General features: G+C 54.2%; 1 protein-coding gene across 9 annotated transcripts in view; it reads right to left on the bottom strand.

Moving 5' to 3' along the window:
- The window catches only part of KNDC1 (kinase non-catalytic C-lobe domain containing 1), a 67,149-nt gene extending 50,127 nt beyond the window's left edge, over window positions 1-17,022 (bottom strand). For 8 of the 9 annotated variants that reach the window (XR_011543328.1, XR_011543322.1, XR_011543324.1 and 5 more), the window contains exons 1-3: window positions 16,710-16,959; window positions 9,782-9,980; window positions 9,073-9,131 (exon numbers count right to left, since the gene is read on the bottom strand). Coding sequence is in view for 6 of the 9 variants with exons in the window: in XM_070631353.1 (XP_070487454.1) it covers window positions 9,073-9,131; window positions 9,782-9,980; window positions 16,710-16,811 (360 nt within the window). In the remaining 3 variants the exon portion in view is untranslated. Of the gene's footprint in view, window positions 1-9,072; window positions 9,132-9,781; window positions 9,981-16,709 lie in introns of all 9 variants that reach the window. The other variant, XM_070631375.1, reaches the window with a different exon arrangement.
- Between the last annotated feature and the right edge of the window lie 8,512 nt (window positions 17,023-25,534).

The raw sequence follows: 25,534 nt of genomic DNA on the forward strand, positions 1-25,534 counted from the left end.
GATGAACTAACAGAATTAAGAACCAAGAAATAAACCCATGCAGATATGGTCAACTAATATTCAACAAGGGGGCAAGAATATATGATGGGAAAGGATATTTTCTTCACTAAATGGTGTTGGGAAACTGGGCAGCCACAGGGAAAAGAATTAAACTAGACCCCTATCTTACATCACTCACAAAAAACTAATTCAAATGGATTAAAGACTTAAATGTAAGACCCCAAAGTGTAAAACTACTAGAAAAAGCTCCTTGACACTGCTCTTGATAATGATTTTTTGGATATGAAAAAAATTGCAAAAAGTGCAAGCAACAAAAGCAAAAATAAACAGGTGGGACTACATCAAACTAAAAGCTTCTACACAGCAAAGGAAACCACCGACACAATGAAAAGGCAACCTAGTGAACGGGAGAAAATATTTGCAAATCATATACCTGATAAGAGGCTAATATCCAAAATATATAAGGAATTCATACAACTCAATAGCAAAAAACCAATCTAATTTTAAAAATGGGCAGAGGAACTGAATAAACATTTTTCCAAAGTAGACATACAGATGACCAACAGGTACATGAAAAGATGCTCAACATCTCTAATCATCAAGGAAATGCAAATCAAAACCACAGGCGATGTCACCTCACGCCTAGTTAGAATGGCTATTATAAAAAAGAGAAGCAGTAACAAGTGTTGGCGAGGATGAGGAGAAAAGGCACCCCTGTGCACTGCTGGTGGGTGTATAAATTGGTGCAGACACTATGGAAAACAGGATAGGGGTTTCTCAAAAAAATTAAAAACAGAAATACCATACAATCCAGCAATTCCACTTCTGGGAACACAACCAAAGGAAGTGAAATCAGAATCTCAAAGAGCTACCTGCACCCCCATGTTCACTGCAGCATTACTCACAACAGCCAAGATATGAAAACAACCTAAGTGTCCATGTGCAGACGAACAGATGAAGAAGATGTGCTACAGAGACACAATGGGATGCTACGCAGCCACGAGAAAGAAGGAAATCCTGCCACTTGCAACGACATGAACAGACCTCGAGGGCATTATGCTGAGTGAAATAAGCCAGGCAGGGGAAGACAAATACTGCATGATCTTGCTTATAGGTAGAATCCAAAAAAGGCGAACTATAGAAACAGAGAGGAGAATGGTGGTCACCAGGGGCTGCAGGTGGGGGTGGGGTGAGGGGATGGGGAGATGTTGGTCAAAGGAGACAAACTTCCAGTTATGAGATGAATGAGTTCTTGGCATCTAACGTACAGCATGGTGACTATAGTTAACAATACCGTATTATATACTTCAAACTGCTAAGAGAGTAGATGTCAAATATTCTCACAACAAAAAAAAGGAAATGGTAATTATGAGATGGAGGTGTTAACTAACCCTCCCATGGTAATCACTTTGCATATAGAAGTGTCTCAAATCAACACTCTGTACACCTTAACTCACATAACGTTATATGTCAATTATGTTTCAATAAAGCTGGAAAATAAATTAGGTGCAGGGACGCGCTCTGTCTCATTTTCTCGTGTCTTGTTTTCTCGTCTTTAGAAGGTGGTTCACATTAAGTTTCCAATCTTTTCTGCTATATTTACTTGCAGGCTTTCCATAGTCTTTGCTATTATAAATGGAGCATTTTCCATTTCATCTCTAACTGGTAATTACTGACACAGAGAAAAGCTATTTATTTTTGGGATGTATCTTGTTTTCAGCTGGCCTCTGAAGTCTTTTATTCTATCATTCTCCACTGAAGCCTCTTAGATTTCAGGCCCACACACTTTCGTCACAGACCTTGCGATCCTGCCCCACACGCACATTGCTCAGAGCTGGCGTCCTGCCGCCTGCTCAGGGCCTCAGGAACACGGCTGAACCGCACTGACGGCTCCTGAATCGTTCACTGTCCCCACGCCCAAGCCTGGGCCCCTGTGATGCTGCCCCACCTCTTACAAAAGACAGTGGAACCCCCAGCCTTCATCCCCCTGCAGAGGGCAGCCTGCTCCCCTCTCTCACACTGACCACGCCCGTCATACCTGAGGCCCCTGCCTGGGTCCCCACACAGGCAGCGTCCAGGGGCCAAACTTAAGTCAAGCTGCTGCAGAGACTCAGGGCAGATGCCTTATTTCGGGGGCCCCGTTGGGTGCCGATGCTTAGGGTGGAAGGAAAGGCAGATCCCACAAGCTTCCACCTGCAGAGCCTGAGAGGTCCAGGTCCCAGCCGGGGCTCTGAGCTGTGAGTCCCACACTGAGGCTCCCAGCAAATCATAGCCCTGAGAATAAAACCGGCCTGTACTACAGCTGGCAAGACCAGGGTATCTGCTCCTGTCTCCAGGCGCACTGGATAGATAGGAACCCATCGATCCATCCATCTGTCTACCCATCTATTCATCCATCCATGTTCGGGTAGTCGATAATTTTCAGGGATTCATAGGGGTCCTGAGAGCCAAAGGTTTGAGAACTGCTGCCTTACAGAGGGTGAGAGGACACATCAGAGACTGGAGACGGCATTTGCAATCCTGACAACCTACGAAGAGCAGCGTGACAACTGACTGGCAGGCCGGCTTTCCCCAAGAGGGACTCCTCCCCCATCAAGGCACCTGCACGCGCACAAGGCCAAGCCGCCCAAGGGCAGGGCCATGCTTCTCCCCCCCATCCCGGGTGGTCCCCAGCAATATGGAGTCCAGGCGGGGGGGGGGGGCGGTAGGCAGGGCCTCTCGCACGTTGCTGGTGGGGGTGCGACCACTTTAGAAACCAGCTGGACAGTCCCTGCCCCCCCCCCCCCCCATGCAGCACTCCGTCCCTGGGGCACACCGGGAGAGCTCCAGCCCAGAGGCACCAAGAGAGTGCAGAGCAGCACTAACCCTGATGGGAACTTGGCCAGGCCCCACTGGAGCCCACACCTGCTCAGGGTGACGAGGTCCAGAGGGGAGCCCTGTAGGGGACAGGGGCTGGCCCGGAGGAGGCCTTGAATGCCTGCCACAGGTCATATTTTTAGCTTTTGGAAACTATGCTTCCACTGAGGTTTCCTCAGCAAGGAGGGAGGTGGGCAGGGGAGATGGTTGCAGGAGGACCAGCCGTCGAGTGTCCCGGGACTCAGCAGTGGGAGCAGAGTGGGGAGCAGGGCCAGGCTGGGAAGGACCGGACCCAGGAGGCGGCAGCTCCATGGTGCCAGGAACACGGAGAATTCAGTGTGAGGACATGGAGGGCTCCCTGTTGTTGTCTCTGTGGGGAGGATGTGGAGATGAGATCAGGCCCACAGGGAGTGGCAGAGGCCGCTAGGCTGACATTTCCAGAGGGAGAAAGGATCAGGACAGTAGGGAGGTGGCAGGAGGGGCTGGTGTGTGGCAGCGTGAATAGTGATGACTACCGCTCAGGAGGGCCACAGGCCGGCGGGTGGAGGCAAGTGTTCAGCCCGGACATCAGCAGCAACCACAGCCCCACCTGCTGTGTCCTTCAGGAGCCCAGAGACCCAGAGGCTGGGCTGCAGGTGTCTTGATGTCGCCGGCAGCAACTCACCCTGATGGAGCTCAAGGGCAGGGGTGACACCAAGTGGTGTGTTTGCCACAGTGGTCCCTGTGAGCTGGTGTTGTTGCCCAGTTACGGGCAGGAACAGTGCCTGAGTGGTGTGACGGGCCCCCATGAGCCTTGTGCAGCTGTTCCTGGGGTTGCCACAATGCAGCGCTGAAGTTGCTCAGGGGGTCCTGACAGCCCCTAGGAACGGGCACCAGCACGAGGCTAATCCAGAGCAGAGCAGAGAGCCTGGACTCAGAGCTCCCGACGGGGCATGCGTGGGCCTGTGAAAACAAGGGGATCAAAGCGTCCACACACACCGCGGGCCCTTCACAGGTGTGAGGTAAGAAGGACTGACTCGCTGTGTGTGTGGAACAAGGAAAATCCACGATCACCCACCGGGAATTAAAGCAACTCAGGGAACAGAGGACTCTTCATCACAGGAAGATCCGGGGCCGCAAAGCATTACACACTTGGGAGCCATCCCTTCCCACTGCGGATGGGTCAGAGCAAGCCCCCTCCCCGATGAGGGCCTGCCTGCCCCCCATCCCTGCACTCCACAGTGCCCCCAGGAAACCCTCTCCCCACCGGAGCTTGGGTGCCAGGGAGCTCAGTCAGCCAAAGAATAAAAAAATCTACAGAAGCTAGAATGACCCAATGCATGTGCTTGGGTTACACAGAGAATCTGCACGTCCCGGTGAGAGGACACACATCTTCTTAGGACACAAGGAAACCTCAACGACTCCAAAGAGTAGGTACACATGGACCTTCTTTGACCACAGTTTGGTTCAGTTAGAAGTTAAAAAGAAGAAGACAGGGGCTGGCCCAGTGGCGCAGAAGTTAAGTGCAGACGTTCCACTTCGGCGGCCCAGGGTGTGCCGGTTCAGGTCCCGGGTACAGACATGGCACCACTTTGCATGCCATGCTGTGGTAGGCATCCCACATATAAAGTAGAGGAAGATGGGCACGGATGTTAGCTCAGGGCCAGTCTTCCTCAGCAAAAAGAGGAAGATTGGCAGCAGATGTTAGCTCAGGGCTAATCTTCCTCAAAAAAAAAAAGGAAAGAAAAAGACAAAAAAACAGTCCTAGCATGTTTAGAAATAGACAAACGGGGGCCTGCCTGGTGGGCATAGTGGTTAAGTTTGCACATTTCACTTTGGTGGCCCAGGGCTCATGGGTCAGATCCTGGGTGCAGACCTACACACTGCTCATGAGGCCATGCTGTTGTGGTGTGCCACACACAAAATAGATGAAGTTTGGCACAGATGTTAGCTCAGTGACAATCTTCCTCACCAAAAAGAAAAGAAAAGAAATGGACAAATGATTGTTGAGAGTGGAAGCTCTGTGTTGACCACATGCTGTGTGCTGAATCTCACATACACCACACTGGGCAGGTGGGGCCGCCATGAGAGATCAGCATTATGAGTCTGGATGGTGGTTCCCCTGGGGGCTGGTTGGGGCGACAGGGTACTGGCATGCTCTGCTTCTTGATCTAGATGCTGGTTATTGGGATGTTCAGTTTGTGAACATTCATCAAGCTGTATGCTCGTGATATATGTATTTTTCTGTGCGTATATCTCAATAAAAAGTAAGAAAAAACCCAACTCATTCACAGTACTCATGGGTGAAAGAAGAAATCCCAATGGAAATTAAAAAATACCCAGAAGTGAATGATACTGCAATCGCTCCATGGCCAAACTCATAGAATGCAGCAAAACTCATGTTTTGAGGGAAATTCATAGCCTTAGGTGTTAGCGCTAATATTGGAAAGGAAGGAAGGCTGGAGACTCATGAGCTGAGTGTCCGACTTCAGTTAGAAAAGGAATAGTTACTAAACTCAAAACAAGTAGTAAATAAGGGCAGAGTCAACAGGAAAAAAAAAAAACAAAGACGCCACAGGAAGATCACGTGGTACAAAGTGGGCTCTGAACAAGCCAACAGAATAAAGAGCCCTGCAAGACTGACACGGGAAAGGAAGGAGGGAGCAAGCCATCCAGTGAGCGGGAAGAGGGCGTCTCTACAGATAACACAGTGGCAGAGGAGGGGCGTCACCCACAACTCGATGCCAACACGTTAAAAACACAGGGAAAACGGATAAACTTCAGAAATACATAGTTTACCAAGAAGCTGATTCAAGAAGAAATACAAAAACAGATGAATCCTATAACCATTAAAAATAGAGCAGCAATTAAAAACCTTTCCTCCAGGGAAACAGATGGCTTTACAAGTAAGTTTGACCAGACTTCCAAGGAACGGATCGTCCCGTTCTTGCATGAACTCTTACAGGGCAGAGGGAGAGGGGGCGCTCCTACTGGAACGATCCTGATGCCAACACCGCCAAACATCGACAGATTGGAAGCTACCAGTCCACTCGGGAAAAACGTGCAAAAACCCAAGGTAGGTACTGGTAGATCAAATGCAACATGGTATAAAAAGATGAGACACATGGCCAGTTTAGGTTTTTTCTAAATAGGAAAGGATGATTTAACATTTGAAAATAAATACAGAAATACTGACATCTTAATGATTGTTTCAAAGGTTGCAGAAGCATTTCATAAAACACAGTGTACACTCATGAGAGAACTCGGCCAGTTTGGCACAAGGGAACTCACGTGGCCAATGCAAATGTCGTCCAGGACGCCGAAAGGTGAAATCGGTCCTTTTAGAACCAGGCAGGCACCGATGTCACCCAGGCCGGCGCACCACCCTCACACGCTTCTTTCTCCCTGGAGTCTCACGGCTGCTCCTTGCTGACACACAGCAAGAGGAGGGAGGGAACTGACCCACAGCCTTTGGACGGTCAGGAACAACACTGCTGCCTTTGCCAGTGATTTGAACAGAAAAACTAAAAGAACTGAACCTCTAAGTTATTAGAAATAAGAAGAGAATTTAGCAAGATGGCTGGATTAAGATTAAGATATTAAAGTGAACTGCATTTCTGTCAACTAGCAACAGGCAAGCAGAAAAATGTAATTACAAAGATGACCATCAATTTAGAATAGAGTCAGAAAATATCTCATACGAGAATAAGCTAATAAACGATGTCCAAGACTCCTACGGTAAAAACTTTAAAACGTTGCTGAGATACTAAATAAGACCTAAGTAAAGGAAGAGAAATAAAGTGTTTCTAGAGAAGACCATAGAGTATAAAGATGGGAATTCTCCTAAAATTGATCTACAGATTCAGCGCCATTCCAGTCAAAATGCCAACAGAGCTTTCCATGGAACTTGATAAACTAATTCTAAAATTTATATGGAAGCAGAAAGGGTTAAGAGGAGTCAGAACACTTCAGAAAAGGAACAGGGAGCGGGCACGGTCCCTGTGAGATGCTGGGCTCCCTGTGAAGCTGAGGTAACTCATACACGCAGTTCCAGTGCAGGACGGACAGACTGACGCACGGGCTGGAACAGAGGCCCAAGAAGCAGGTCCCCTTCCGTCTGGAATTGTGGTATGTGGCACAGTTGGCGTGCACCCAGGCCAGCCATAAACGGAGCTGGGAGAAAAGGTTATCTATATGGAAAAAGATGAAATCGGACCCTTACCTCACACTATAAAAAAAAATAAACTTCAGGCAGATTAAATGTGAAGAACAAACCCTTAAAACTTTGGTAGAAAATATCAGTGAATATCTGTTAGACCTTGAGGTTGGGAAGGTTTCTTAAGCCACAAAAAAAACACTAACATGAAAGAAAACATGTAGTCAAAAAAATTTGACTACAGTTGTATACCGCATAACGACGTTTCTGTCAAAAGAGACCGCACGGACAACAGTGGTCCCAGAAGTCAGTACCACGTAGCTGAGGTCTGTAATGGGCTATAGCATCCGGGTTTGTGTAAGTGTGCGCTATGTGTGCCTAATGACGCGCTTCTCAGAACGTGTCCTTGTGGTCCCGCGATGCGGGGCTGTATATTAGAATTGAGAAACACTTTTTCTGAGAGGATGCCCTCCAGTAGCTTTTCCCAAAGGGTGGTGTGAGAGGGTAAAGCGATTGTCACAATAACACTGAGCTGTCGTTCGTCTTGTCCACTCTCAGACGTGGAGACGTCCAGAGGCCACAGCAACAGCAACAGACTGAGCGCAGAAGCCGCTGTGGAAACCCAGGGCTCTGCCACCGAGCCAGACGATGAAGACGTTTACAACCTAAGACAACGCCACTCTTTTCACTACTCTTTTTGGAAAAGCAGTGTTATTTTTCATAAAAATATGTCACATATGTTAATGTGCAAAGGATGTATTATTGTTATTTTGGAATGAATTAATAGGCACACAGTTTACACCTATCACAGTTTTAACCTGTGATACAGTCAATACTGACAGATGTGTGGACAGTGTATAACCCACATAAACAAAAGGCACCCTCCCACACAAATGACAATAGCACCCAGGGCCGCGCACAGGAGTCTCAGCAAAAACATAAAAAAAGAAGTTCTTGAAGATTACATGCAGCGCGATACTCTTTTTAGAAAGTTACAAACAGCTCAAAAGAAACAGTGTTTTTAGGAACACTAAGAGGTCCTGCTGCCACCATGGACGGGGGACAGGGCGCGGCATGGGGAGCAAGCCCAGAGAAGGACAGACACTGTTTCAGGGCCCCAGCTCCTGTGTTCACGCTGGGTTCCATTACTAAAACCCCAATAAAAAAGAAAGAAGTCCTTGCACGGACTGGGGTGAGAACTGCCCGAGACAAAGATTTTGAGGCTTCTGATTCTGGACTCTTGAGTTCCCAAAAAGCATAAAAACCGACAGCGGGATCCACCAGAGTCTGATGGCCCTGCCGTCCCTCCAGGCCAGGGAGCTGCGCCAGGGCCTCAGGACCAGCTTATTTCACAGTAAAATCAAGCACAGCAGGAGCCAATCCTAAAACTTATTTTAGGGTAAAAACTGAATCTAATGTCACTAAGCTAGTGGGCTTTTACTGGGAAGATGTTTGAGTTTGTAATCACTCATTTATTTGTTAATGACTGATTTATTATCCAACCATCTTAGGAACCATGAAGAGGCCCCACTGTCGGCCAGAGCCCAGCATGGCACCGGATGGACAGACAGGGCCCAATGGATGGACAGACGGGGCCCGATGGATGGACGGGGGTCCCGTGCAGGGGTCCCCTATCTCCTTCTTCAGTCCCTGGGCCATGCTGGAGGGGCCGTGCTGCCCATTGCTCTGGCAGGTCACATGGAAGAGAGCCCTCAGGCAGGCCATGGACTTAGAGGGCGCCCAGGGGTCCGCTCTGCAGAGCAGGGGTCTCTGGGAGGCCTTGGTTGCCTCAGCCGGAGTGTGGCCTCCAGGGTGAGTTGGGGTGGCTGCTGCTCATGCTTGTAAATGATTATCCAGAGACCACGAGCCTCCTCGGCGCACTGCTCATCCCTCAGAGGAACGACGGCTCCCTGCCAGCCACCACTTCTAACAAGTTAAATACAGTAAATTCACACTCCAGAAAACCCACTACACAGCTATGGCAGACGTGTCCAACACCATGCTGTCACTGCAGCCACGCCCGCTGCCCGCCCAGGAGAAGTCAGAGGGAGGCTGGGGGAGGCCCACCAGCTGCGACATACCTCAAAGGTGTTCCCAGTCACGTCGAACTCCGGGGGGACAAAGGCGCCCTCGGGGTCATCTGGGGAAGGAAGAGAGAAGATGCTCCCATCACAGCCGCGAAGCCAACAGTGAAAGGAAAACCTGCCAGCAAGGAGCAGCCTTGCGAGGGCCAGGCGGACGAAGGGACCCCGACTGGGGCCTCAGCAGGCGCCCATTCCTCCTCTCTGTCCTGGCGTCCCCAAGGATGGTTTTAAGCGTTAGAGGAAGCAGTGGTTAACAAGGGACACCACCTCCCTCCCTGTAAGTGTGGAAAATGGGCTCCAAAGAGGAAGAAGAAAAGGATTTGGTCTGCCTTCCTGGAGGAGGAGGACTGAAGGCCCCCTTAGGAAAGACCAGGCCCCTCTGCTCAGGCTCTCCCTGGAGCAGGGGCAGGCGCTGGCCATGCGGGCCCCCACTTCAAGGCCCCCGCGTCCACTCACTGCAGGGCCAGGAAGACCCAGCGCAGTCCTCGCTGCTGTCAGGGCCGGCAGGCCCCTGCTGCTCCCTCGAAGGGGCCGTGTGACGGTGCTGGAGCACGTCTAAGCCCACAAGAGCCGCTCCCGCCTCATTCTGCCCCAGTGGTACCTGGGGCTGGAGGTCCCGTCAGTTTCCAAGGAAATCTGGGCTCCACTCCTAGTTCCCGGCCCAGGAGGGTCCCCCATGTCCCCCTCCCCTGCCTATGGGCCTCACCGCTGAGCTGCTCCATGAAGCACACGTTCCCGCTGGTGTTGAAAGCCAGGGTGTCAGGCGTGATGCAGAGGGTCTGGAAGATGGCCGAGTGGGCGACACTCCTCATGGACAAGCTGCACTCCAGGCACACGGCCCAGGCTTCCTGCTCACTGAGGCCGCTGTCCCGCAGCGAGAGGATGTCGGCCAGTGACACGTTCTCCTGCCAAGACAGGCCTCTGCTGAGGCGGGTCTGGGGACAGGCCCACGTCCCATACAGGCCCTCCTCCTGGGGAAAGGCCTGGAGCCCAGACGAGGGAAGCAGGCGATGTGTGGCACCACTTCATTTTGTGTCAGAAACAGGGTTTCAGGAACAGGGCTTCAGGCAAGGTCTTTAAAAACAGCAACAGAACGTCGTCCCACTCTTCCTGGATGTCAGGAGCCACCGCACATTGGGTGACACGACCAGTGTTCAGTGTGCTGCTGCGAGCAGGTACCACTAATGGAGCCGGGACCTGGGCCCTGAAAGTTGTGGCCTCTCTGCAGCCCCGCTGCCCAGAGGGTCTCCCACGTGCTGAGACATGCCCGACCCCGAGGCTCACCCCATAGCACCCCAGGCATGTGGAGGGGCTTCACTTTGTAGACTGTGGGCGGATGAGCGAGATGTAGGGACCTGTGGAGATGGAGTTGATGCCCGCAAATGTACCGCTGTGCACGGGAAGCTGTTAACAGAGCTGAGGCGGTGTGACCCTACTGCATGACCACGTGACACACAAACACCATGTGACAACAGCTACGGGGAGGCTGGGCCAAGTTGGGGAGAATGTAGGGCCGAGTTCTGGGGAGAGAGCAGGGTCGAGTTGGGGAGAAGATAGGGCCGAGAGTGGAGAAGGTAGGGCCGGGTTTGGAGAAGGTAGGGCAGAGTGTGAAGGTAGGGCTGAGTGTGGAGAAGGTAGGGCCGAGTTGGGGGGAGGGCAGGGCTGACTTGGGGGGAGTGTAGGGCCAGGGATGGTGGTGCAGAAGCAAGGCCAAGCCCCTCTTTCCACCCAGCCTCTGCCTCCAGCCTCAGCTGCTCCACCCCGCCCAGCACAGAGGCCTGTTGAGGTTCATGTACAACCAAGCCCTCAGGTCTTAAAGCGCCATCTCCTGCCTCTGCCCTCAAATTCCCACTTGCATTTCGAGGGATCCCACAAGCACCAGCGCAGGGGATGAAGGGCTTAAACCAGGAAAGAAAGGACAAAACCCAGGGGGCAGCCACCGTGTGGTCTTGCTGAGCTTTAAGGGTTTGGCAGTGGGGTGATGGAAGGGGACCAGCGGCGGGTCTGCTCCGTGCCCCTGTGACAGCGCATGGCACCGTTTGCCTCCTCCTCTGATCCCAGGGAGGGGGCTCAGTGGCGTCACTCCCCAGACCCCTCCAGCTCTTTCTTTGTGGGGTAGATGGATGAGGGGAAGGCAGCTCATGGGAAGCTGGCTCAGGAAGCAGCAGCCACAGGGCCCCCATGTGAAGCAGCTCTGAGACCCCCCAGCCAGATGTCAGGACCATGCGTGTCCCCGCGAGGGTGGTGGATGGGGTTTCAACAGAAGAAACCAGAGTAAAAGCAGAGATTGGGGTGGCGGAGGAGGGTGGACCCAGAAATCTCTCTGCTGTGCTCCTGAGGTGCCCTGATAAAAGGTCTCTCTGACTTTGTGTTGCCCGGGACCCCCCAGGACTCAGGGAGCCCAGCGCTCCAGCATGCCCACGGGCCCTGGTTAAAGAGGCGCCTGGACACTGTGTGCACACATGTGTGCGTGCAAATACACATGTGCATGCACCCACACACCCACACAACACACGTGTGTACACACAGGTACACCTGCAGTCATGCACACACACAAAGACGCACACTGCACGTGTACCCAGACACATCACATGTGCAACCACATGTACACACACTCACACACACGTATGTAAACATGCGCAGAGGCACACACTGATAAACAACCCTGAAGACCCGTGGGCTTGTGCTATTTGGGAGAGTGAAGCCAGCCCACGACGTGAGTCTGAGTCAGGCCCACCGCGGGGGCCTCTCTGACACCCGCTGCTGCCGCCCACACGGCCGGCAGGCCGCCTGTTTGTGCGGCTGTCGACTGGATGTGCTGCCAAGAGGAGGGAGCCCAGGTCAGGTGTGCCCACGGGGGCATCTCATGGGCCAGGCATAACTCCTGCTCAGGTCCAGGCCCCTCCCCACCACTCTGCCCAGCGGGAAGATGGCCGGTTAGTGGGGAGGCACCTCCCACCCCTTAGGGAAGCTGCAGACGTGTGGTCCCGGGGCTGATTCATGGTGGGAGCATCTAAACAGGAGGATTCTCTGCATGGCTTTTGAGGTGACGTCCACGGGGCCTGAGTCACTGCTTCCCTGTGGGTGAGGCCTCCACTTATGGATAGGATGGCTGCAGCCCTTCTAAAGCTCCGCTGTTCCAACAGGAAGGCGGGTTCAACTGCCGCACGGTTCCAGGACAGGGCCAAGGGACAACACTGGCTCCCCTGACCTATCAAGGGGAGGTCTTGCGCATCTGAAGGATGTTGAACCCTGGGCCCCATGGTCACCTGTCCTCTAGGACCTCTCGCCCTGCCCTCCAGCCCCCTCCTCTGGCCCAGGTTGGAAGGACCCTCTCTTGCCTGAATCCACGGCCCAAGTAGGGCAGGCAGGAGTATTGGACCGGCCTTCGCTAATGGGCCAGGGACAAGGAGGAGAGCAACCCGACAGCACATGTCAGCCGCTCAGCTCTCTGAGTTCACGGGGCCCTGTCAGAATTCCAGTGGATGCCCCATGGCCACCCTGAGAGATGGGAGCCACGTGGACAGCCTGTACATCTGTGCTCCCCTCCAGAAGAGGCTGCCAGAGGACCCCAGGGGCTCTGAGCCTCACGGCCAGGTCTATGCCCCAGGGGAACATGCTCACGGGCTGCAGGGTGTCGGGGCAGAATCGACAAGAGCTTCTCGGCCACAGCAGACATTTCAGAGGAGGGGGACGTGCTGTAAGAGCAGAGCTGGCCAAGGCTCCGCCTACGCCTGTCTGCCTGCCCCGCCTCCAGGGCACCCACGAGCCCAGCACCCACCAGGGCCCGGACGCAGGCTGGGGCATTGCGACTCCCTACACTGCAGCCACCTCTTGCCGCTGCCAACACGGTCTGACCTTGTCATCGCCGGCCAGCCTACAGTCAGCCTCCTCTTCAAAATCCAGCTGAACCCATGGAGCCTTGCACTCTACTCTCTCCATTCCCCAGCAAGGCGCTGCCTGGTGGGCCGTGGTGGGTCTGCGGGTGGAGACCACTATAGTACCTCCTTGTAGGGCAGGAAAGAGTGGTCCGTACCTTGCAACTGTGCAGACACAAACTCAACCTCCATCCTGGCTGGGAGGAGGGGCAGGAAGGCAGGCAGACGTGACCCCCAGGGGCGGGCTGTCCCCAGAGCAGCCCCTTGTCTACCAGTCCAGGGGTCCCAGAGGGCAGGGCAGCTTCCCCACCAGAGGGCCGCTGTCTGGTTATAGCAGTGTGCCCGTTCAGGGGCTTCTGGGACTGGAAAACACCGCCCCACTCAGCCAGACCGTGAGCCAGGTTGACGAGAGGACATGGGCCCTGCTGCATGTTCACACGCATCCTCTCACAACCAACAAATTTCTTCAATCCTGAACGTGCTAACAGGATCTGCCAGCACAAAACTGAAACCGCTGCTGAGAACATTTGTCAGCAATCCCCAGCCTGCTGACAGATCCTTCACGCTGCCAGACCCCAGGCCTGGGGAGCTCTGCACACTGCCTGTCCAGGGTCTGCCTGCTTGCCCTCAAGCACCCCCCGACTCATAACCGTGACCCCACCACGAAGCTCTCCTTGGTTCTCCAGCTGCCTGCTGCTCTGAGCCGTTCGGTACCGACATCATACGGACTCCTGCAGGGCACCATGGGAATATCCACTGCTTCACAGGGTGACCCCCAGATGCAGGCTCCTCTTGGCAGCCACAGGGTCCCCCCCAGATGCAGGCTCCTCTTGGCAGCCACAGGGTCCCCACGCACCTTCGAATCCTTGAGCCGAGCCCAGCGCCTGGCCCACATTCGCTCACGGAACTTGGGAGGGAGAAGGCCGCTTCCTACTCCTCCAGGGGTCTGGGGACCGGGAGACGCCTTGCCTGTGCCCTGCCCAGTGCGCCACCTTCATCTGCAAGCCGCTCTCGTGCTCACACCCTGAAGGCCAGTGGCACCCCCTCCTCCCCTCGGCCTGGTGTCCACCTCCTCTGCAGCCACTGCCCTGCCCTCGGCTGCCCCGCCTGATCCCGCGTCCCTGCTCGTATCGATGCAGCGGTGCTGCCTGCAGGTGGCCAGGGGCTGGGCCTGGCTGCAACCTCCAGGACCTCGCTGGGCGGTAACCGGCCCCCTCACCATGTGCCCCCGCGGTTTCCAGCCAAGAGCTCACACAGGCATCATTGCTCACGGGCCACGCGCCCGGAGGAAACTGCTGGGACGCGGGGTGCGGGCCTCTTCCACTCCTCTAGTGAATGCCAAGCTGTTTTCCAAAGCAGCTGTTCCACTTCGTACTCCCACCAGCAAGGCAGGAGGGCCACCGCCGCGCCAGCCCCTGCCAGCTCGGGCCACCGTCCAGCTTTCTGGTTCTCGCCAACCTGGCACTCGTGGAAAGGTATTCACGGCGGGTGTATTTTGCGTTTCCTGATTATAGTGAACTCAAACATCTTGTCATCTGTTCACCAGCCATTTGGATTTTCTTTGGGGTCACAACCAAGGAGGGACATTCCAGAGACTCATGAGGGGCCCACAGGGTTCTGTTTCTTGGCCTTGCTATGCACTGAATAGTCATAATTAGCTGCAGAATTAGTGAATTCCTCTGTTTCATGTGGTGTGCACAGTGCCAGGTCCGGCACCCACCATCCCTCCCTGGAAACTGCCCTGTGTCCTCGCTGTCCTGTTTCTCTCCAGTGGCTCCTTCAGCGTGGCCCACCTGGGATGAGGCTGTAGCCTCGCTCCCCCTCACCTTACACTGGATGGCTTTTTCGGATGCATTCTGACTACACCGTGCTGTAGCAGGCACAGAGTCACGCGTCCCTGATGGAGATCAAAACCTTCAACAGCCACCAAGCCAAATGTGCAAGAGGCAACGTCTGGACCAGGCTTGTCCTCAGGTACAGGACACTGGCCCACACCAGGGCTCAAGCCCTGGGGACAGACCTCCTCTTTCACCCAAAGGCAGCACCTCTCTCTCTGGAGAGAGTGTGAGAAACTTGAAGGGCCCCCCCTGAACTTTCCCACTGGATGCTACTACAGCGGTGGCGTCTCACTTCACCTGGATCATAGGACGATGGGGCCCCCTACTCCACGCACTGTGCACAGCTGGGGGCTGCTCCAAACCAGAAAGGCACCAGGGACACTTCTAACCAGAGAAGGCATCGGGGTACGGTGGAGGACAGAGCACGGGCTGAGGACTGAGGCTCTGTGTCCAAACCCTGGCTCTGCCTGTTCTGTCTGTTTGGCGCCAGTCACCGACTCGGTGCGTTGGGCACAGAGCAGGCCCTCAAGCATGGGCCGGCAGCCACAGGAGACTGTGTGAGGGTCAAGCTCTGTGTCTGCTCTGGATGGTGATTTCGGAGGTGCGTCTTCTAACAGATACCCTGAAACGTGTCCCCTGGGAGAGGTTTTGAAGGCTATGGGCAGGGTACATCGCTTCTTTTTCTATCAAAGCCATGCAGATATCCACTGGTTTATTTATTCCTCGCCTCTCCTCTCTGCAGTTTTCTCCCTCACCAAATCCAGGCCACCATGGGGAAGTTGGGGGGGCACTGCCTCCGCAGCTCCCTCCTGGCCGGCAGCAGGCTTCCCCAGACGACTCTCTACCCGGGAGGACATGAGCTCCTCCGTCCTCAGAGCCGATTCTCCTGGGAAAGTGGGCTTGGGGGCGGGCAGAGGGCGGGAGGCCCTGGGGACCACAGCCCTGGTCATTAGGAACCCCCTTCTCTACTCTAGGAGGGCACTGGCTGGGCGGATTCTCGGCCAGCCTTGCCTAGACAGCACGTGCAGGGTCTTCATCAGCACCTCTCAGGTTCGAGGGCAGGCACCCGGCATTCCCCAACAGTGAGCACAGAAGCCGGGGGGTAGGGGCAGGGCCTTGCTGGGGGTTTGGAAGGCTCTCCATTCGGAGCCCGCAGCCTCCGGAGATGAGAGGCTCTTCCTGGGAGCGGCTGCATCCTCAGGGGCCACCTCTCCTGGGGGGGCCAGACTTGTTCACGGGCCATGGAGTGTATTCATTTGACCCCAAGCTGATGGGGTGCTGTGGGGCAGCCAGAGCTACAGGGACACACCCGGGCCAAGTGCAAACTGGCTTCTCTGCCTGAGTCGCAGGCAAACTGGCTCAGTGGGCACTCGGCCAGTTAATGGCCAGAAGCCCAAAGTGACAAGGACTTTCTGCCCCACTGCACCTTGGGGGAGGGGGCTCCCTCAGGGCTGCGGCTGCGGCTCCCGACTGAAGGCCACTGCTGTCGTTTGTGAGCAGGAAGCAGCCCTCAGTCATGGCTCCCCCATCTCCTGAAAGGTCCGGCCTGATTGGGCTCTGCTGGCCGGTGCCTCCTGCTAACCTCCTAGGGCCACTGGCAAGGAGGACAACAGTGCCCCCCACGTTCTCCCCCACACTCGCCCACCTCACATTGGTAATCAGGAGCCCCCCTCCCAGGGCGCCAACTTCTGCAGGGACAGCCCACGCGCTGCTGTCCCACGCCGCATTTCAGGGGTCCCGGCCCCTCCAGGGGAAAATGTTAAACATGGGGGGTGAGAAATGCTGCGGGGGTTTCCCTGCTGCTAGGACCTGGCCCCCGGGCAAGGCGCCTGGGGAGCGGGAGGCCTCCTCCCCCCGACTCTCCGCGGAGGGGAAGGTGGTGAAAGGTGGGGGGTTCCCCCATGGGGCAGGGTCTCACCTCGTCCTCGGGCAGAGTGGGGAGCGGCTCGAAGTCATAGAAGTCCAGGTCCTTGCCGTCCTCCTCGTAAAGATCCGCCGCGGCCGGCTCCATGGCCTGCATCCTGCCAGCGCCTGGGCGGCACAGACTCGGCCGCCGCCGGGACCTCCAAGCTGGGGGCCGGGACGCACCCGCCGCCCGCGCCCTGCTCCGCGCGCGCCCCCTCCCCGCGCGCCTTCCCTGCCGCTGCCGGCCGCGCCCCTGCGCCCCGGGCCGGGTCTGGCTCCAGCGCGCCGCCCCTGTGCCTGGGGCCGGTCCGGCTACGCGCGCCGGGTCGCCATGGCAACGCGCCCCGCCCGCCCCCCGCGGCCCCCGGCGCCCCGCCCCCGGTGCGCCCCGCCCGCGCGCCTGCCGCAGTGTCACCCGAGCAGGGGACGGGGGCAGGGGGGGCAACTGGGGGGGGGGGGCTGGGGGCGCCTGGCACTCGCAAGGCGGAGCTCACTTTGGCCCGCGCTTGGGGGCGACTAGGGGCTCCGCCGGCGTTCTCCGGACTTTGTCCTTCCGGCCGTTGGCCGCTTTCTGGGGGGATGCACTGGGGGTGGGGGTGGGGCGGCCTGTGCGGTTCGGCGCCGTGTGGGGCGGGGCCGTTTGTGTGGCCAGTGTGCTGAGCGGGGTCTCAGGGTGCCACCGGGGTCTCTGCCCACCTGGGCACACGGAGGGGTCGAGGGCCGCGGCCCACCCCAAGGAGAGCACCGGCTCCTCCTTGTTTCCGCCCCACCGGCCCAGGGGCGGGGCTGCCGCAGTCCCCGCTGTGGGTGGCGGCTGCAGAGGCGCCCAGGCCAGGGCAGGCGGCAGGCGGGGCGGGGGCTGGGCAGGGTACTGGGGAGGGGACCCGTCTGAGCTTCTGGGGTCTAGCCTGTCCCCTCTCTTGAGTTAGCATCCCACGGACCCCTTGTGAAGACCAACAATTACAGCTTCATCCCCACCTTGCCAGCCAGCCTTCTAGGTGTAGAATAGAAACCAAAGACCAGACAACCCCTCCCGCAATTTAGCAGTCCTGCTGGCTGGTGATTAACCCCTCACTGCCCATCAGGGTCTCCTCCCTGGGCTTTCCTGAGCACCAGGCGAGCCTTGCCCCAAGCTGGGGGCTGTGGTTGGGCAAAGAGCGGGACATCCCTACCCCGGCACAGCAGAGCCAGGAGACCCTCTTCCAAGCCTGGCACAGGGCCAGACAGCACACCTTGGCCCTTTCCACAGGGGGCTGGATGGTAATCTCATTGCCTTGTGTGGGCATGGGTGCCCCCCCAGAGAGCAGAGCTATGGGTCAGAGCTCCCAGGGACAGCAGGCACTGCCCGCCAGGCTGTCAGCTCCCCCATGTGGCCAGTGCTATCCCCACAGCGTGGCCTGCCTAGGCACACAGCAGGCATTCCATAAATGCTCCTTGTGTAAATGAAGCAGAGCTGGCGGCAGGCCCTGCACAGTCCAGGGGTGCACTGGGCAGGGACACTGATTTGCAACGTTCTGTCCTTGGTTGGGTTGCCATGGCCCTCGCCCTAGGGTGTGACACCCAAGGATGTGAGGGATCCCCAAGTCACTGGAGAAACAGGTGGGCAGTGAAGCATCAAGGTGGTGGCCAGGGTGGGTGCTGGGCAGCCTCACCTTATGCAAAATCTGATCTTGGGGCCCACTCAAGTCAACTGAAGCAGAAACAGGGTTCAGCCTCCCCGGTCCTGTGGTGTTTGGAAGGTGGGAGCAGCAGCCAGGGCGGGAGGCAGGGAGAGGGGGGAGTGGAGGCAACAGGAGCTGGAGAAAAGGCACCCACAGATGTATGACTTGGGCAGGCTGCCCCTGAGCTCTCTCTGTGGGCACCACACGAGGCCTCAGAAGGAGGAGACCGCGGCAGGCAGGCCCTGCTGACCCTGGGGCTCCAGCTGCAGTCTATCTCGGGACCCTGGGTCCGCAGAGCCCAACACCCTGGCTGCAGGGTCCCTCTACTTCGGGGCTGGGGGGCCACCACTTCTGTTTGTCCAGGGCTGGTGACAAAAGGCCGGTGAAACCTGCATGTGGCCTTGACACCACTTGCCTGCCACCCAGCTTAAGCCCCCTGGGGGGATCTTGGCTGATGTGGGCACGAAGCAAAGGCTGCTGGGGCCCCATGGAGGAAGATGTGGGCTTTGTTACCTGGTTCTTGGGTCACCGTGCAGCTGGCCCAGGGTTCAGGGGTGAGGACTTAGACACTGAACCTAAGGAGTGAAGATGACCCCATAACTGAGGGAGCAGTCACACTGCAAGTGCCTCAGGGCCTGACGACACATCGTCTACTTCAGGAAATGGTGCACGCAGTTTGGGTGAAATGCAGGACAAACGGTCTGTTGACGTCGTCGGCTGAGTCAGCTTTGGCTGCTGGAGCCTGAAAGCTCTTAGTGGGTGCGTCCCATCTCCTCCGTCAGGCAGAGAACTGCTCATGGACATGGACCAGGGATGTGCCAGCAGGGTTGTGCCGGGGGGCGGGGCCTGGGGCGGGGCGCGCTGTGTTCCTTCCCTTACCTGCCTGCTTGCCCTTAAAAGCTTGTGGTCATTGGTCTTCTTTGTTAACTGCAACCATGTGCACCTTCTTCTGCTGGAAGTTTTTCAGTCTTACCAAGAGTTTGCACACTTGCCTGCATTTATGGGAGCTTTCCGTGGAAGGGCTTGGGATGGCCCTGTGTCCTGGTGCCTCGAACGTAGTGGATACTCAGTTAACATTGTTGGATGAGGGCATGATTCTTGAGCTCAGAGCAAGTCTAGATGAGGCACTCCAAGTCTTCCCAGAGCTCATGAGACAGCACAGATGGGTACAAGGACACCCAAGCAGAACGGATGTTAATCCCTAGCTCGGTTCGAAACAGGGCCAAGAGCCCTCACCAACAGACCAGTGGAATGGCCCCTCCACCTGGCCTCCTGGCCCCTCACCCCCGGTTGTCCGGCATGTGCAGCCCGCATGCCTTCTTTCTGCGGATGCTCCCGTGCTCTCTGAATCCTGCAGAGGCTTCCTGGCTGTACGGTCAGCTCCACTGTCCAGGGCCATGACTTGGTGGTGCCCCCGTCTTCTTACTGTCTTTCCTGACCAATCTACTCACTCTCAGCCCCCTGCCCTCTGTCCTGCAGCACCTCCCTCCTGCATCGCCTCTTCTGCACCCCTTCAGCCTGTCTCCCTGCCTCAGGCCGCAGCTCTCCCACTGACCTCTCTCCTGGCCAGTGCTCAGGGCAGGAGCCCCTGATGGACGCTTTCTCCTGCAAAGCCTGCTCTGCGCCGGTCTCTGGGCCCTTTTCACACCCAGACGCTGTCAGGACTTTGTCCTGTTCTTCTGAGCCACATCTCGCTGCCAGATGGGGACTTGCCCCTGTGTTAGGGCACGCAGTCGGCGCTCAGCTTGACCAGCATGCGTGCTGAGGTGAATGGAGCAGGGGTCTTCGGAGCTGTGGCTCTTGTTTTTCCTAAAAAATTTTTGAGAAGCTGTCAGACCACTTTCCCATTCCGAAGTCAATATCTAAATTTTTTTTAAAAATAAAAAAACATAAATAATTGCAAGGAGTGTAATTTCTGGTGTGGTATAAATAGCGACATTTTGAAATAAAGCTGTTAGTCACTCTTGTAAATTTATCCAAGAAGCTAAATACCAAAGTGGTTTTGATATCCATCATCAATCTTTTAGAAAAACCCACAGAAACAAGTTCTCTTTAACAGTCAGAAATCTTCATCATAACACCTTTCCTTAAACTCATTATAGTCATCTAATTTTGGCCAGAATTTTATCCTACTGTGATGTATTTCTATGCTTGAAAGTTTCTGTAGGTCCCTCGTCACATTTCTTTGCAACAAATGCACGTGTAAGTTTTAATAAATCCAATATTTAATGAATAAAAAAATTAATCTTCTTTTTTGTTTCCAGTGACTCTAAGACTCATTTTGGAGTATAGAAGTCTTTGGCAAAGAAAATGACTTTCTCTTGGAGGTGGGGGCAAGCAGACAAGGATGGTGGAGCACTGACCTGCTTCTGCAGGGGGAGCCTGAGCCGGCCTGTCCCTCTGGCTGCTACTTTGTAGCTGTCACTGCAGCTGTTGCTTTGTTTCTGCTCTCTGGCTTGCCTTGTCCTGCCCTGTTCTCCCTGTAGGGGGCGCTGAGGGCTCTGGAGAGTAGGAGGAGCCCCCTCCCGCTGTTCTCCCCTTGGGGCGGGGGCGGTCTGTTGGGTCCTGTTTTCTCCACACTCCCAGAACCAGCATGTGAAGCTGTGCCCACCTGCCAACCCCCCCACCCCTACCTAGGCCTGGGTTCCAGGTTCTAACAGCCCCACGCCTTTCCCTTTGCACACCCACCCCAGGCGCAGAGGCTGCTTCCTGTATTACTGTTCCCAGGGAACCTCATGCTCCCTTTTTGCCTTCTAGCCCTCTGATCAGCCCTCCTCCCTCTGAGGTGCCCTCCTCCCTCTGAGGTGCCCTCCTCCCTCTGATTAACCCTCCTCCCTCTGATCAGCCCTCCTTCCTCTGATCAGCGCTCCTCCCTCTAATAGGCCTCATTCCTGTGATCAGCCCTTCTCCCTCTGATTGGTCCTCCTCCCTCTGATTTGCCTCCTCCCTCTGATCAGCCTCCTCCCTCTGATCAGCCCTCCTCACTCTGATTGGCCTGCCTTCCTCTGATCAGCCCTCCCTCCAGCTCTCTGATCAGCTCTCCTCCCTCTGATCAGCCCTCCCTCCTCTGATCAGCCCTTCCTTCAGCCTTCTGATCACCCCTCATCCCTCTGATTGGCCCTCCTCCCTCTGATCAGCCCTCCTCCCTCTGATTGGCCTCCTCCCTCTGATCAGCCCTCTCTCCAGCCCTCTGAGCAGCCTCCAACGTCTGAGAACTCAATCTGGGAGCTTCTCTGCTGAAGTAACTTGGTGTGGCTTCTGCTTTCCCATGGTCCAGACCAGTGTATTTCCTTTCACTCACAGATGTTGCGTTGATCTGCCATCTTGTTGCAATCACACAAATGTACAGCGGAGTCATAAGCTTGGAGCGTGAGCGAACTCACAGTTCCAAGGAGGCTGAGACGCAGAGGGAGCGAGAGGGGTCTGCCTCCCGGTCACACACTGCCCCACGTGGTCTGCGCAGTCAGCGTGAGTGCCCACCTTGCCTCCTGGGGCAACTGCTCTGGACACGATGCTTCTTTGCGTGCTTGGGCGGGAAGGGGTGAGGTCACCACGGACAAGCGTCCCCAGGCCTGCCGCCCCACTCCGTCACTGCCTGACTGGGAGTACTCGCTCCTCACACTTGGAGAGCTTGAGAAAGACCAGGGTTCTTGGGTGGAGCCAGGGCAGGGCCCCTGTTAGAGGTGAGTAAGGGGACCGGCGTCCTCTTGCTCCTGAGGACAACCCCACCCCCCCAACTCTGATTTGACGCCATCACTGTGAGCACAGTCTCTCTAACCCTGATGGCGGAGCTTGCGCCCTCTGGTGGTCTTTGCTGCCCCTGCCTGGTAAGCTCTTGGCCCCGGAGCTCAGAGCTGGGCGTGAGGGCCGTGGGTCCACCAATGAGATTGGGCATGGATGCCCGTTCAGTGCCAGGAGACGCCTGTGAGCCTGCCTCTGGCGGGACACAGACCAACTGTCAGCATGTAGGGCAGCCAACCCCAGCTAGTGGGTGTCACAGCCCTTGAGGGCAGACACGGGGGTGCCAGAGAGTGGCTGCTGGGACACGTGCAGTGAGCTGTCAGTCATGGCATCTGTAGAGAGAAGGGCAGGGCACGAGGAGCGCCCCTCAGGTCTGACACAGAGTGGACGGCAGGGAGCGTTCCACCCCAGTGCCTCCCGGAGCCGCCTTCCAGTAATGGACCCCTCCCGCGCCGCATGGTGGTCACTGTCCTGCGTTTATAGGATTATTGCTGTGCTTTTTTTCTTTTTTAATATAGTTTTACCACCTAAGCATATGTCATTAAATATATAGTTTCATTTTGCTCATTTTTTCCTTTTTTGGCAATTTGTATAAATGCAATCACACTGTGTATATTCTCTTTTGTGTTTGGCTTTTCCCCCTCATAGTTTGCAAGATCGAACCTCATTATTCTGGGTGGTGGGAATTTGTTCATTATTGTTACTTGATGGTAGTAAATAACACGAGTTCACCACAGTTTCCCTTCCCGCAGTGGCCGGACATTTGGGTTGTTTCTTGATCAGGATGTTATGAACAAGGTTGCTTGGGACATGTTTTGTTCAAGTTTCCCATTACACATGTGCCCGTGCTTTTGCTGGGTCTGTATTTAGACGTGGAATTGCTGGGTCGGGTGACAGGCGAATGTTAAATTTTGTATTTTCCCCCGTGTAGGTGTCCAACTGACCAGGCTCCACTTATTGGAAAGAGTCTCTCGCCTCAGCTTTGCCATTTTGATTTCCATCACGTGAAGTGCGCCCATGTGTGAGCTTGTGTCTTTTCCATTCCACTTGTCCACCTTGTAACCGTACTGGCCTGTCAATAACCTAGAAGTCCCGATGTTCGAAGCTCGCCCCTCCCTCCCTTTCCTTCAGGAGCCCGTTGGCTGTTCTTAGCTCTTCGTATTTCCATACACATTTTAGACTCAGCTTGCCGTGTGCCTGAAAAGTCTTGTGGGGGTTTGATTGGGAGGGCGCTGAATCTACACATGCACGAATCTTTATGAGGACGGTCTTCTAACCCTTCAACATGAATATCCTTCTCTATATTCAGGTTCTCTTTCAGTTCTCTCAGTAATATTTTATAGTTTTCTCTGAGGAGGTCTCAGGTATCTTTTGTTCTATTTATCATGAATGTTTGATATTTTGTGGTGCTATTGTAAATTGTATCTTTGTAAAAATGTTTTCTGTTTAGCGCTGGCCTGTAGGAATGAAATAGGCTTTTGTATAAGAACCTTGTACCAGCAACCTTGCTAAACCTACTTAGTAATTCTAATCTGTAGCTTGTTTGGGTTGCCTCCTCAGCAATCGCACTATCTGAGAATAACAGCAGCTTGACCTCTGCGTTGCCCATGCCAGGACGCCCAGGGCAGCCTCGAGCAGAGGTGTAACAACAGTCCTCTCTGTTGGTTCCCAGGGGGAGATGGCCCGCTTCACCAGTAAGTGTCATTTTGCTGTAGGCTTCTGTAGATTGATGACGTTCCCTTCTATTGCTAATTTGTGAAGTGTTCTTTTAAAATCACAAACAGACGTTGAATTTTATCAAACACCTTTTTTCCTTTTAAAAATTTTGTTTCTTGGGGCTGGCCCCGTGGCCGAGTGGTTAAGTTCGCGCGCTCCGCTGCAGGCGGCCCAGTGTTTCGTTGGTTCGAATCCTGGGTGCGGACATGGCACTGCTCGTCAGACCACGCTGAGGCAGCGTCCCACATGCCACAACCAGAAGGACCCACAACGAAGAATAGACAACTATGTACTGGGGGGCTTTGGGGAGAAAAAGGAAAAAAATAAAAATCTTTAAAAAAAAAAAAAAATTTTGTTTCTTTTTTCTCCCCCAAGCCCCTGGGTGCATAGTTGTATATTCTTAGTTGTGGGTCCTTTTAGTTGTGGCATGTGGGATGCTGCCTCAGTACGGCTTGATGAGAGGTGCCACAGCCACGCCCAGGATCTGAACCAGCGAAACCCCGGGCCACTGCAGCGGAGCGCGCGAACTTAACCACTCGGCCACGGGGCCGGCCTCTCAAATACCTTTTTCTGCCTCTATTAAGATGACTATATGATCTTCTTTATTCTGTTACTGTGTTAGATTATATTGATAAATTTTTAGTGTTGAACTAATTTTACAGTCTTGGAGTAAATCCACCCGACTGTGATGCATTATCTTTTGCAAATATTGCTCGATTTGCCCTGCTGGTATTTTGTGGAAGGATTTTTGCATCTATTTTCACTGGCTGGTAATTTGTCTTTCTCATGGTATCCTCGTATCAAGGTTACGCTCACTTCATGAAACAATTGGGATGTATTTCTTCTTTTTCTATTCTCTGGAAGAATTCTTGTAAAATTCATATGATTTCTTCCTTAAATGTTTAGTAGAGTTCTCTGGTGGAGTCATTTGCCCCTTTGGACCTGAGCCTTTTTTTTTTCTGTAGGAAGGTTTTAAATTATAGATTCAATTCTTTTTGTTTTTAATTGAAGTATAATTGACATATAACATTATGTTAGTTTCAGGTGTACAGTATAGTGATTTGATATTTGTATGTATTGTGAAATGATCACCACAACCAGTCTAGTCACCACCTGTCATCATACATGGTTACAAAACTTTTTTTCTTGTAATGAGAACTTTTAAGATTTACTCTCTTAGCAGCTTTCAAATATGCAATACAGTATTATTGACTATAGTCACCAGGTGTACATTATGTCCTAGAACTTAGTTATTTATAACTGGAAGTCTGAGCCTGACTCCCTTCATCCATTTCACTCACTCCCCACCCCCACGCCTGGCAACCACCAATCTCTTCTCTGTACCTATGAGTTATGTTTCGTTTTTTTTTTTTTGTTTTAGATTCCACATATAAGTGAGATCATACAGTACTTGTCTTTCTCTGTCTGACTTATTTCACTTGGCATAATGCCCTTGAGGTCTATCCATGTGGTAACAAATGGCAAGATTCCCTTCTTTTTTATGGCTGAGTAATATTCCATTGTACGTATATACAACATTTCATCCATTCATCATAAGATCCGCATTATTTGATGTTAATATAGTCACACCTATTTTTTTTAGCATTTTTGTTGCAAGTCTTTTCACTCTTTTATTTTTAACCTTCCTATAACCTTGTATGTAGGATGCAGTTCTTATAAATGGTACTGTATAGATATAGACATAAATAAAATCCAGTGT

The sequence above is a fragment of the Equus przewalskii genome, chromosome 1, assembly GCF_037783145.1.
Source record: "Equus przewalskii isolate Varuska chromosome 1, EquPr2, whole genome shotgun sequence".
Taxonomy (NCBI): domain Eukaryota; kingdom Metazoa; phylum Chordata; class Mammalia; order Perissodactyla; family Equidae; genus Equus; species Equus przewalskii.